Source organism: Scyliorhinus torazame, chromosome 8 (assembly GCF_047496885.1).
Source record: "Scyliorhinus torazame isolate Kashiwa2021f chromosome 8, sScyTor2.1, whole genome shotgun sequence".
Taxonomy (NCBI): domain Eukaryota; kingdom Metazoa; phylum Chordata; class Chondrichthyes; order Carcharhiniformes; family Scyliorhinidae; genus Scyliorhinus; species Scyliorhinus torazame.
Genome location: NC_092714.1, coordinates 155,935,339 through 155,948,780, shown reverse-complemented (window position 1 = coordinate 155,948,780; position 13,442 = coordinate 155,935,339). Strand labels below are relative to the sequence as shown.

General features: G+C 49.2%; 1 protein-coding gene across 5 annotated transcripts in view; it reads left to right on the top strand.

The window, feature by feature from the left end:
• Positions 1 to 13,442, top strand: part of LOC140428213 (phosphorylase b kinase regulatory subunit alpha, liver isoform-like) — a 265,545-nt gene that overhangs the window by 109,313 nt on the left and 142,790 nt on the right. For all 5 annotated transcript variants that reach the window (XM_072514418.1, XM_072514420.1, XM_072514421.1 and 2 more), the window contains 2 exons: positions 5,580 to 5,675; positions 7,522 to 7,629. In XM_072514418.1, the coding sequence (XP_072370519.1) occupies positions 5,580 to 5,675; positions 7,522 to 7,629 (204 nt within the window). The remainder of the gene's footprint in view (positions 1 to 5,579; positions 5,676 to 7,521; positions 7,630 to 13,442) is intronic.

Here is a 13,442-nt window from a genome sequence, read left to right as displayed (position 1 = left end):
GACCCTGGAGCTGTGAAGCAATTGTGCTATCCACAATGCTACCGTGCTGGTACCAGTAGGGGCACCAATTTGTGGGCGCTGATAACGGCACCTCTGCGGTTCCCGCCGGTGAAATACTCCACGAGCCCCATGGTGGTGGCGGCCTTGAAGATCTGGGGTCAGTGGAGGAGGTACGTTGGAGCAGTGGGAGCATCGGTTTGGTCCCCAATATGTGACAACGACCGGTTTGCTCCGGGGAACTTGGATGGGGGGTTTCGTGTATGGCGAAGGGCGGGAATTGAGAGGATGGAGGACCTATTCCTGGAAGGGAGCTTCCCTAGCTTGAGGGCGCTGGAGGAGAAGTTTGGGTTGGCAAGAGGGAACAAATTCAGATATTTACAGATGCGGGACTTCCTGCGCAGGCAGGTATCATCCTTCCCACTCCTGCCACTAAGGGGGATCCAGGACAGGGTAGTCTCTAGGGGATGGGCGGGAGAGGGGAGCGTCTCGGACATTTTACAAAGAACTTATGGGGGTGGAGGAGACCCAGACCGAGGAGCTGAGGCGTAAGTGGGGGGAGGAGCTTGGGGGTGAGATGGAGGATGGCTTATGGGCGGACGCGTTGAGCAGAGTCAACGCGACCGTTACATGCGCAAGGCTCAGCTTGATCCAATTCAAGGTGGTCCACCGGGCCCACATGACAGTGGCCCAGATGAGTAGAATCTTTGGAGTAGAGGACAGCTGTGTAAAATGTGCGGGCGGACCAGCGAACCATGTCCACATGTTCTGGGCATGTCCAAAACTTTGGGGTTCTTGGCAGGGGTTTGCGGACGTCATGTCCAGAGTATTGAAAACAAGGGTGGCAATGAGTCCAGAGGGGGTGATTTTTGGGGTGTCGGAAGATCCGGGAGTCCAGGAGGAGAGAGAGGCAGATGTTCTGGCCTTTGCCTGCCTGGTAGCCCGGAGACAGATATTATTAGCTTGGAGGGACTCAAAGCTCCCAAAGTCGGAGACCTGGTTAACCAACATGGTGAGCTTTCTCGGCCTAGATAAGATTAAGTTCGCCTTGAGAGGGTCATTGTTAGGGTTCGGCCGGTGGTGGCAACCATTCATTGACTTCTTTGCAAATAATTAATTGTCAGCGGGGAGGGGGGGGGGGGGGGGGAGGGGGGAGGGGGGAGGGGGGAGGGGGGGATGGAGGGGGGAGGGGGGGATGGAGGGGGGAGGGGGGAGGGGGGGAGGGAGGGGGGAGGGGGAGGGAGGGGGGAGGGAGGGGGGAGGGGGGGATGGAGGGGGGAGGGGGGGATGGAGGGGGAGGGGGAGGGGGGGATGGAGGGGGGAGGGGGGATGGAGGGGGGAGGGGGGATGGAGGGATGGAGGGGGGAGGGGGGGATGGAGGGGGAGGGGGGGATGGGGGGACGGGGGGGGGGAGGGGGGACGGAGGGGGGAGGGGGGACGGAGGGGGGAGGGGGGACGGAGGGTGGAGGGGGGACGGAGGGGGGAGGGGGGATGGAGGGGGGAGGGGGGATGGAGGGGGGAGGGAGGGATGGAGGGGGAGGAGGGAAGGGGAGGAGGGAGGGGGGATGGAGGGGGGAGGGGGGATGGGGGTGTGTGGCTAGGGTAGTGTAGAATAGAGGGTTAAATAGGCGGGTCTTGGAGAGATGGAAGTCGGTTTGTACTGTGTTCATTGTTCTTTGTACATTGTTTTTATACTGTTGCTGTTTGTAATGCCAAAAATACCTCATTAAAATTGTTTGTTTAAAAAAAAAGAAATGATAACCACAGAATAAATGAAATGGGGAATAAGGGAAACAACAGGAAGGGCCTTTACATTATCTACCCTGTCTTTTCCTGTTAATATCTTGAAGACTTCAATTAGGTCACCCCTGAACCTTCAAAATTCTAGAGAAAACATGCCTAATTGTATAATTTCACCTCATAACTTAACCCCTGATATCCAGGTATCATATACAAACCTATATTGCTCTCCCTCCAAGACCAAAATCCTTTCAAACATTTTAAAAACAAAGCTATCGCCAGGAACGATGAAGCTGAGGCTCATCACTGATTTCTTTGTCACCAATGAAAATAACTAACAACCTTTGTTAGCAGGCACATCCCAGAGACTGCTGTTTGAATCATAGAATCCCGACAGTGCAAAAGAAGGCCATTCAGCCCATCATGTCTGCACCAACACTCCGAAAGAGCTCCCTTCCTACGCCCACTCAGCCCTGAAACCATATTATGGGACATTGGTTTAACATGTTTGTTCTGTCGTTATTCCAAGCAGAAATCTATTTATTTAAATAGGTTAATGCCTTGGCTAAAAGAGCAAAGAGGGATACATTTAACCTCCATTCCACCATTCCAGAACCTTTCTGTTTCCACTTCATTGTGTGACTGTCATCAGAGAAAGCAAATATCTATTCTCTGGGTGGAAGTCAAATTCAGTTTTAAAAAAAAGATATTGGGCGAGATTCTCCGACCCTCCGCCGGGTCGGAGAATCGTGGGGGCTGGCGTGAATCCCGCCCCCGCCGGTTGCAGAATTCTCCGGCACCGGAGATTCGGCGGGGGCGGGAATCGCGCCGCGCCGGTTGCCCCCCCCCCCCCCGATTCTCCGGCCCGCATGGGCCGAAGTCCCGCTGCTAGAATGCCTGTCCCGCCGGCATGGATTAAACCACCTCTCTTACCGGCGGGACAAGGCGGCGCGGGCGGGCTCCGGGGTCCTGGGTCATTAAGTATGTTCAACAGATAGACACATTTTTAATCAGTAAGGGAATGAAGGGTTCCAGGGGTAAGGTGAGCAAGTGGAGTTGAAGATTATCAGATCAGGGGTGGGAATCTCCGATCCCCCGCCGGGTCGGAGAATCGCCGGGGGGCGGAGTGAATCCCGCCCCCGCTGGCTATCGAATACTCCGGCCCGTGATGGGCCGAGTGGCTGCCCGTTTTCGGCCGGTCCCGCCGGCATAAATTAGAGTAGGTACTTACCGGCGGGACCTGGCGGCGCGGGCGGCCTCCGGGGTCCTCGGGGGGCGGAGGGGGGTGTGTTCTGGCCCCGGGTGGTGCCCCCACGGTGGCCTGGCCCACGATAGGGGCCCACCGATCCACGGGCGGGCCTGTGCCGTGGGGGCACTCCTTTCCTTCCGCCTTCGCCACGGTCTCCACCATGGCGGAGGCAGAAGAGACTCCCTCCACAGCGCATGCGCGGGGATGCCGTGAGCGGCCGCTAACGCCCCCGCGCATGCGCTGCCCGGAGATGTCATTTCCGCGCCAGCTGGCGGGGCACCAAAGGCCTTTTCCGCCAGCTGGCGGGGCGTAAATCAGTCCGGCGCGGGCCTAGCCCCTCAAGGTTAGGGCTCGGCCCCCCAAGATGTGGAGGATTCCGCACCCTTGGGGCGGCGCGATGCCGGACTGATTAGTGCCGTTTTTGCCGCCGGTCGGCGGACATCGCGCCGATACTGGAGAATTTCGCCCCATTATTTCTGAGCAACTATGAAAACATTTTGGGAAAAATATTGTGTATTTTGCCGTGGCCACACTCCTGGAAACATACTGCACTGAATATACGAACTAGGAGCAGCAGTTGGCCATTTGGCCCCTTGAGCCTGCTTCGCCATTCACTAAGATTGTGACCTCAACTCCACATTCCCACCTGCCCGATAACCTTTGACCCCCTTGTTGTCAAGAATCTATCTACCTCTGCCTTAAAAATATTCAATGAGCCTGTCTCTACCATCTCTGGAGAAGAGAGTTTGGAACCATAGAATTTACAGTGCAGAAGGAGGCCATTTGGCCCATCAAGTCTGCATAGACCCCTTAAAAAGAGCACTTTACTTAAGCCCACGCCTCCACCCAGCCCCGTAACCCAGTAATCCCACCAAACCTCTTGGACAGTTAGGGGCAATTTATCATGGCCAATCCACCTAACCTGCACATCTTTGGACTGTGGGAGGACAGCACGGTAGCATTGTGGATAGCACAATTGCTTCACAGCTCCATGGTCCCAGGTTCGATTCCGGCTTGGGTCACTGTCTGTGTGGAGTCTGCACATCCTCCCCGTGTGTGCGTGGGTTTCCTCCGGGTGCTCCGGTTTCCTCCCACAGTCCAAAGATGTGCAGGTTAGGTGGATTGGCCATGATAAATTGCCCTTAGTATCCAAAATTGCCCTTAGTGTTGTGTGGGGTTACTGGGTTATGGGGATAGGGTGGAGGTGTTGAGCTTGGGTCGGGTGCTCTTTCCAAGAGCCGGTGCAGACTCGATGGGCCGAATGGCCTCCTTCTGCACTGTAAATTCTATGATATCTATAAACGGGAGTGCCCGGAAGAAACCCACACAGAGATGGGGAGAATGTGCGGAGTCCGCACAGTCACCCGAGACCGGAATTGAACCTGGGTCTCTGGAGCTGTGAGACAGCAGTGCTAACCACTGTGCCACCGTGCCTCCCCAGGTCCGATGAGACAGAAATATTCTCCGCCTTGAATGGGAGGCCCCTTATTTTTAAATTGTGTCCCCTTGTTCCTGTCTTTCCCACAAGGGACAGTGGAACGCTTTGGAATAGTAATGGGCACCCCAGTCTAGTGAGTGGGCCACATGAGAAGCCCTACTTCAACTCAGTGGGCCGCACGGTTGAAATCGAGCTTTTTCACTAACCATGATCATTGAATAAGATTGAATACATGCTGACTATTTCATGAAAGTTATAGAAAATGCTTAATCATTCATAGAATCTACAGCACAGAGGCCCTTCTGCCCAAACCCATCCATGCTAACCAAAAACTCCGTCTAAGCTAATGCCATTTGCCTGCATTTGGCCCATATCCCTCTAAAAGTTTTCTATCCATGTATCTGTCCAAATATCTTTTAAATGTCAATGTCCCTGGCTCAACCACTTCCTCTGGCAGCTCATTCCACATACGTACCACCCTCTGTGTAAAGAAAGTTGCTCCTCGGGTTCCCATTAATTCTTCTCCCTCTTAACTTAAACCTATGCTAAGAATTCATATTGTAATAACTCCAGCAGAGGCCAGGCTAAGCCAATCAAAGGTTTATTCTAGAATAAAAATGGAGCCGCAGCCATGGTGTACACCAGTGCCCCAACCGGGTGCCATCACCCGGCTCTGGGTTACAGTATTTAAGGTCCCGCTAACCAGTCCTTATTGGGCAAACCTCCTCCTGCTCAATACGGGAACACGTGCTCCACGAACCCAACGGGAGATCAATCAACTAGTCTTCGTGGAGGTAATAATAAAACTCTCAGCAACTTCAAATGCTAAAAACAAAACAAATTCTTACGCTTTGGACACAGAGGGAGTGCACGGCTCTCGCAGTCAATGTTGCGGGCAATTAGCACGCACCTCATTTCACACACCCTTGCTTTACTTCGGGCATACCGTTAGGAAAAAGGCGACCCGGGTGAAAATCAGCAGAATGTAGCAACTCTGCACATGTGTTACGGTCAACAAAATGTCTCGTGGGCAGCATGTGTCCCCCAGGCGGCAGGTTGAACACCGCTGCTTTGGATTGTCCTGAAGGTGAGAAAAGCTCCGTAACAATGCAAGCCCTTTCTTTCTCTTTACTGTTTGTTTGGATGTTGTTCTAGATTGAGGAGTACAGAGAGGCCCTGGAAGAAATCCTTATAAGAGGACAGAATGGTGTACGCCTAGTCCCAGAGCTATATGCTGTTCCTCTTGAAAAGGTCAGACATTGAAAACCCTTCATTACAAATTATTCCAAACGATAATGACATGAGGCTAATATAAAACATTACAGAAGAATTTTAACTGATAACCAAGAGTGTAATGAGTTCACAATTTATGTATTTGAAGCAACAGATATTGGATTTGGGCTGGAATTCTCCAGCCATTGGGATTCTCTGTTCCCGCCAGCAATGCATCCCTGCCCGTGGGTTTCCCGGGGGCGTGGGGTCGCTTCAATGGGAAATCCGATTAACAAGCGGCAGGGTTAGAGAATCCCGCTGCCAATGAACAGTGCATCGCCGTGAAACAAGAGGGCTGGGGGACCAAAGAATTCAGCCCCTGTCACTTCATTAATTGACCTGAAAATTACTTCCATTACATCATTTACAACTCTTTAATTTCTTGATTGTAATTGTCGTTTGTGCGGGAGTAGCTAGTTCAATCTGCAGAATCTTGGCACCCATTGCAATTAGAACAGAATTGCTACAGTGCAGAAGGAGGCCATTTGGCCTTTCGAGCCTGCACCGACCCTCTGAACGAGCACCCTGCCAAGGCCCATTCCCCCGCCTATTCCCGCAACCCCATAACCCCACCCAACCTACACATCCTTGGACTCAAAGGGGCACTGTGTCGCCCAATTGGCTTGTCTATCCATCCAATATCAAACGTGTGGGGAATTTCAGCCAAAGTTGTCACTTACGCACCAACCGTCTATATTTAAAATGGAGAGGCAGGAGTTTGAATATTTACAGGAGAACATTAACAGGACTGTAGGCTCCATGGCTCCATAGTGCTACTGGGCACTGCCATATTCTGCTTCTGCTCCAGGACATGAAGCTGTGCCATCACGGCAAGGGGCTGTGGACAGAGATTTTCCTGAGAACGGTGGTCAATGTGGAAATGTTATTCCTAGCTTGCAACATCCCACCACAGTCCACAGAGTGGAAGCAGCAGACAGGATCCAGGCACATCACTGGGGATGCCAGTTAATGCCAACCTGACCTGCTTGGGGGGGAAATGGAGAGCTCGAATTGAGTGAAGTGAGAGGAACGAGATTTGAAGAGCCTCATTGTTAACTGAATGGGGGAGGATGGCTTGAGATTGGCAATGTAAATTGGGAAGAGGAGGAAGAGGGAGATCATGAGGTGAAGGAGGGGCTGGAGGGGTGGAGGTGGAGAAAACTGACTGCCAAATGGGAAGGTGAGGGAGAGCGAGGAAGGGAACACTTGTAAACTGTGGGTGGGAATTGAGGAGGGGGAAGGAAATCCCTTTGCCACTGTGATCCTTGCATAAACAGTCAACTTTAAAATGATAATGAAATTCGGTGGAGAAAGTATTTCCTCTGGTGAGTCAAATAGAAGAAGGAGCTGGAAGAATTCAGGAGTGAAATTAGGAAGTTGTTTTTCAAGGCCCATAAGTCCTGAAGCTCCTTCTGCCCTGACGGTTGATTGAAATTTCCAAAACAGAGATTTATGGTGTTTTGTTGGACAGGATAATGGAACAATGGCTGGTGGATGAAGTTAAATTACAGATCAGGCACGATCTGGTGGGTTAGGAGTGACTCAAGGGGCTGAATGGCCTCTCGAGTCAACCGCATTGCTGTGGGCCTGGAGTCACATGTAGGCCAGACCAGGTAAGGACGGTAGATTTCCTTCCTTAAAGGACATTAGTGATCCGGATGGGTTTTTATGAAATTCGGTAATAGCTTCGCAGTCACCATGACTGAGATTAGCTTTTATACTCCAGATTTATAAATTGAATTTAAATTCCACCAGCTGCCTTGCTTGGATTTGAACCCATTAGATTCGATTCTAATCTAACAGAAACTGTTTTTGCTGTTTCCAGGTGGATGAAGAATATCAGAGCCCACATACTGTGGACAGAACTGTGAAAGGAAAATTGCCTCATATGTGGGGACAATCTTTATATATTCTCGGGACCCTGCTGGCTGAGGTACGCACTGATCAAAGCGCATTAATAACATTGGGCTGTAGTTCCAGTCTAGTACCTGACCTTCCGCACACAGTGTGCATAGCAACAATGGCTCAACTGAGGCAGCATTTCACAATTTGTTACGAAACATGCACTACACTCAGATACAACCTCATCAGATTAGAAAACCCATTCTGAGGTGAAGGTCGAGGTGAGGCTCGGCTATCAGCTGCAGCATTCGTTAGACTTTAGATCTATTTTAACAGGTTGGATTAATATGTGCACAGATAAACTAATCAAGGCAAAATATTACCACCTAATGGCGGTACTGTTAATTACCTAAAGCTTTATTTAAAAAAACAAGTTCCTGTTAAACAGGTTCCCAGTTTGTTATGCATTACTTATTTTACCCATTGCACAAACTAAAAGCTGCTGCTGTGCATGTTTGTCATTTTCATCTGCTGATGGCAAGGTGTTGTGGGTGCACCATGGGGAATGATATTGTAAATACATTAATGATTTCACTAAACATCTTAAAGAGCGAGAGTCACTCTCTGGGTGATAGAAACGAATATTGCTTTTTTTCTCACTTTGCCTGAAGCTTCACAGCAACAGCCGTTCAGAGATGATGCACTAGACTATCGAGCTTTCTGTTTTTCATCATTGGCATAGAATCCAATGATCACAGAATTCCTACAATGCAGAAGGAGGCCATTCAGCCCATTGAGCCTGCACCAACCCTCTATCAGGGCACCCTACCTAGGCCCGTTCCTCTGCCCTATCCGTGTAACCCCACCCAACCTGCACTATGGGAGGAAACCGGAGCACCTGGAGGAAACCCACGCTGATGCAGGGACACAGAACCTGGGCTGTGGCGCTGTGAGGCAGCTGTGTTTATCATTGTGCCACCATGCCACCTTGTAATGTACGAGTACATTTGGCCTGCTACATTACACCAAACTAGGTGCCCATTTCTCCAGCATGTCGCTTGCACTATTGCACTATCTTCAGTACTAACTCTCATGTGCAACTAGGGATCATCCAAAACCTGAGGGATCATTCCCCCCACATCTAAATCATTGATGCAGATATCCTTGTGCCATTTCCTGCGGGAGGTCACTAAGAACTGGTCGCCATGCAGATCCAAATCCATTACAAGCACTGTCTCTCCGCTGCCATTCAACACATTCACTACTCAGCCCAACAGAATGCCACTAATTCCATGAGATTCAATCTTGTACAGGGCCCTCACTTATTGAAAGCTTTCAGAAAATCCAGGGAGCCACCGTCCACCGTCATGTACAGAGTGTACCTTTTTCAAAAACCTCGATTTGATTGGTAAGACAGACCTTTTGGACAGAGTTTTCAGGGCCCTCCTGCCAATTGGGAGTTTCCGGTCCTGCCAGTGGGAGTTTCCGGTCCTGCCAGTGGGAGTCCTGCCAGTGGGAGTTTCCGGTCCTGCCAGTGGGAGTTTCCGGTCCTGCCAGTGGGAGTTTCCAGTCCTGCCAATGGGAGTTTCCAGTCCTGCCAGTGGGAGTTTCCGGTCCTGGCAGTGGGAGTTTCCGGTCCTGGCAGTGGGAGTTTCCGGTCCCGCCAGTGGGCGTTTCCAGTCCAGCCTATGGGATCTTCCAGTCCCGCCGGAGCCGATGGACATTGGAACGGCTTGCCACATTTTCCAGCCCTACCTCCACCACAGGGCTGTAGAATTCGGCCCTTCTTCTTTAGCCGCTATATTGTGTGTCCTGATGAAAGTTGTGTCTATGTCGACCTTCACCGATCATTCCCTCCACAATATTTTCCATTTTGGGGCCTGTTCTGAGTTGTCTCCCTTTTTAAACATTGGAACAATGTTGTCCTCCTTCTAGTTTGAGAATCTCCAGTACCTGCAAACTCTTAAATTTACAAACACTCTCATAGCCCCTTTGCAATCCCCAAATGGATTCTCAGTGGATATCTGGATGTCACGTAGGCCGACAGCCTAATCTACTGTAAACTCCTTTACTCTTCTGAAAATTATATCCTCATCTATTTTAATTTAAACAATTTAATTATTGGTAGCAGCTCCATTTAGCATTAATTTGTCTTTGAGTTAAGATGAGTACAATGTATTGGTTTGGGAACTCTGCCATATCCTCACGTTTGTTCTAACCCGGCCCTTAGAACCTCTCAGTAGCCCAATATGGGGCTGAAATTAATGCTCACAGCACTGGACCTGTCCACCAGCCAGTGGCAACCCCGTCGAGGTCATTTTAAGTTGCCCCTCGAGGTCATTCTACCAGGATCTATCCATATCATCAATTAAGTGCCTCAATTGACTTCTGGATGGGAAAGCCATTCTTGATCCATACTGCGCTGGCTTTCAGTCGAGGCGGAACCGGGAAAGCGCTTACTCTCCACCCTGCAGCCTACTGCCCAATTATAAAGGCCCAATCCGTCTCTCTTTGAGGAAAACATAAAATTCTCCCCCTGCTCTTTGACAGGCTTCCAGATCTTGACATTGCTGCAAAGCTCCTGCCATTCTCACCATGATAGTAGCATTCCTTTTCTTTAACTCTTCATCGTACTTATCTTTGTTTTGTTGGTCATCCAGATTTGGCTTATTACAGATGGGATTTATCCTAGGATTCTCTGGGAAGCTAGGGAGGAGATTGCTGAGCCTTTGGCTTTGATCTTTAAGTCATCTTTGTCAACAGGAATAGTGCCAGAAGACTGGAGGATAGCAAATGTTGTCCACTTGTTCAAGGAGGGGAGTAGAAACAACCCTGGTAACTATAGACCAGTGAGCCTTACTTCTGTTGTGGGCAAAATCTTGGAAAGGTTTATAAGAGATAGGGTGTATAATCATCTGGAAAGGAATAATTTGATTAGACATAGTCAACACGGTTTCGTGAAGGGTAGGTCGTGCCTCACAAACCTTATTGAGTTCTTTGAGAAGGTGACCAAACAGGTGGATGAGGGTAAAGCAGTTGATGTGGTGTATATGGATTTCAGTAAAGCATTTGATAAGGTTCCCCATGGTAGGCTACTGCAGAAAATACGGAAGCATGGGATTCAGGGCGATTTAGCTGTTTGGATCAGAAATTGGCTAGCTGGAAGAAGACAAAGGGTGGTAGTTGATGGGAAGTGTTCAGACTGGAGTCCAGTCACTAGTGGTGTACCACAAGGATCTGTTTTGGGGCCACTGCTGTTTGTCATTTTTATAAATGACCTGGAGGAGGGCGTAGAAGGATGGGTGAGTAAATTTGCAGATGACATTAAAGTCGGTGGAGTTGTGTACAGTGCGGAAGGATGTTACAAGTTACAGAGGGACATAGATAAGCTGCAGCGCTGGGCTGAGAGGTGGCAAATTGAGTTTAATGCAGAAAAGTGTGAGGTGATTCATTTTGGAAGGAATAACAGGAAGACAGAGTACTGGGCTAATGGTAAGATTCTTGGCAGTGTGTGGATGAGCAGAGAGATCTCGGTGTCCATGTACATAGATCCCTGAAAGTTGCCACTCGGGTTGAGAGGGTTGTTAAGAAGGCGTACGGTGTGTTAGCTTTTATTGGTAGAGGGATTGAGTTTTGGAGCCATGAGGTCATGTTGTAGCTGTACAAAACCCTGGTGCGGCCGCATTTGGAGTATTGCGTGCAATTCTGGTCGCCGCATTACAGGAAGGATGTGGAAGCATTGGAAAGGGTGCAGAGGAGATTTACCAGAATGTTGCCTGGTATGGAGGGAAGATCTTATGAGGAAAGGCGGAGGGACTTGAGGCTGTTTTCGTTAGAGAGAAGAAGGTTAAGAGGTGACTTAATTGAGGCATACAAGATGATCAGAGGATTGGATAGGGTGGACAGTGAGAGCCTTTTTCCTCGGATGGTGATGTCTAGCACGAGGGGACATAGCTTTAAATTGAGGGGAGATAGATATAAGACAGATGTCAGAGGTAGGTTCTTTATTCAGAGAGTAGTAAGGGTGTGGAATGCCCTACCTGCAACAGTAGTGGACTCGCCAACACTAAGGGTATTCAAATGGTCATTGGATAGACATGTGGATGATAAGGGAATAGTGTAGATGGGCTTTAGAGTGGTTTCACAGGTCGGCGCAACATCGAGGGCCGAAGGGCCTGTACTGCGCTGTAATGTTCTATGTTCTATGAGCAGCCGTCCACCTTGGCTTCCACACACCCTTCTTTCTCTATGTTTTTGTACCATTTCATTTGCTGTTTAAAAGCTGCCTGCCATATTCGGCATGAGCTATGTCCCCACTCAGCCAGGTTAATAATGCTCCTATTCCAAATCCACGGCCCTGTATCAAGTTTTTTTCTTTTGAAATTCTTTGATGGGATGTGGGTGTTGCTGGCTGGGCCAGCGTTCGTTGCCCATCCCTAATTCCCCTCGAACTGAGTGTCTCGCTCAGCCACTTCGGAGGGCATTTAAAAGTCAACCACACTGCTATGGGTCTGGAGTCACGTGTAGGCCAGACCAGGTAAGGATGGCAGATTTCCCTCCCTGAAGGACATTAGTGAACCCAGTGGGTTTTTACAACAATCGATGATAGTTTTATGGTCACCACAACTGATCAGCTTTAAAATTTATTAATTGAATTGAAATCTCACCGACTCCATGGTGGGATGCAAAGGTGATCACTGTGTCCCCAAAAAACAAGCCAGTGTCATCTCCATCAAACCTGTCACCTTTCCCTGAGAGCAATTGACGTTATCAATTCTGTGACAATTGAATACATGCTCTGGTTGTAATTAAGAACAGTTGATACCAAGTCCAAAGATGTGCTGGTTAGGTGAACTGGCCATGCTAATATTGCCCAAAGGTTAGGTGAGGTTACAGGGATACGGGCAGGAGATTGGGCTTAGGTAGGTGCTCTATCGTAGCAAGAGGCCGGTGCAGACTCGATGGGCTGAATGGCCTCCTTCTGCACTGTAGGGATTCTATGATTCTAATTGGGGAAAGGTTAAGGCATAGATATAAGAGCCAGTTTCCACCTGTGTGGAAAGGGTAAAGTCTTCTGGGTTTATGCTATCCTATTGAAAATTGACCAGGTCCAGCTGTTTCCTCTTACCTTCAACAAATCAGCAATGGGAGTGTACCTGAGCACTAAATCCTTTCTATATTTGTACATACTGGGCTGAGCATGAAAGACCAATAAAACGGTTCCTAAAAATGATGGGGCCGGTTATCTGTGAACCAACACAAGCGTTATTTTTCTTTCCATTCCAAATTATTTTATCCCGAAGCAGAATGTGACAGGTCTACTGCTGAAAGTCATTCTGATTTCCAGGCAGGAGAGAACACGTGAGGTAATATTCACAGTGGTTAGCACTGCTGCCTCACAGCGCCAGGGACCTGGGCTCAATTCCGGCCTTGGGTTGCACTTTCTCCCCATGTCTGTGCGGGTTCCCTCCGGGTGCTCCAGTTTCCTCCCACAGTCCAAAGATGTGCAGGTTAGGTGGGGTTACTGGATTACTGGGATAAGGCTGGGTAGAATGCTCTTCTGCATATAGGGGTTCTATGATGCTATTTGTGTGCCATTGTTGATGCAAGATGGATATCGCTGCATTAGAAAGTAGCTTTTGATTGTGTTAAATACATTGAGACATTTCATTATGAAAGGCATGCAATAAGTATCAGATTAAAATACAGCGAGACGAGGCAGGTCATACATTTGTAAAGTACAGCTGAAATATTTTGGATTTTAAAAGTACAATGGTGAAATATATTTGTTCAAATGTAACAATGGGGCATTGTGAAACTAGGTTTAGTTATGGGTGGAGGGGTTTCTTGTGTCATTCAGGAGGTGGTTGTGGGCTTGACCGTCTTTTCAGTGACTTGTATAAT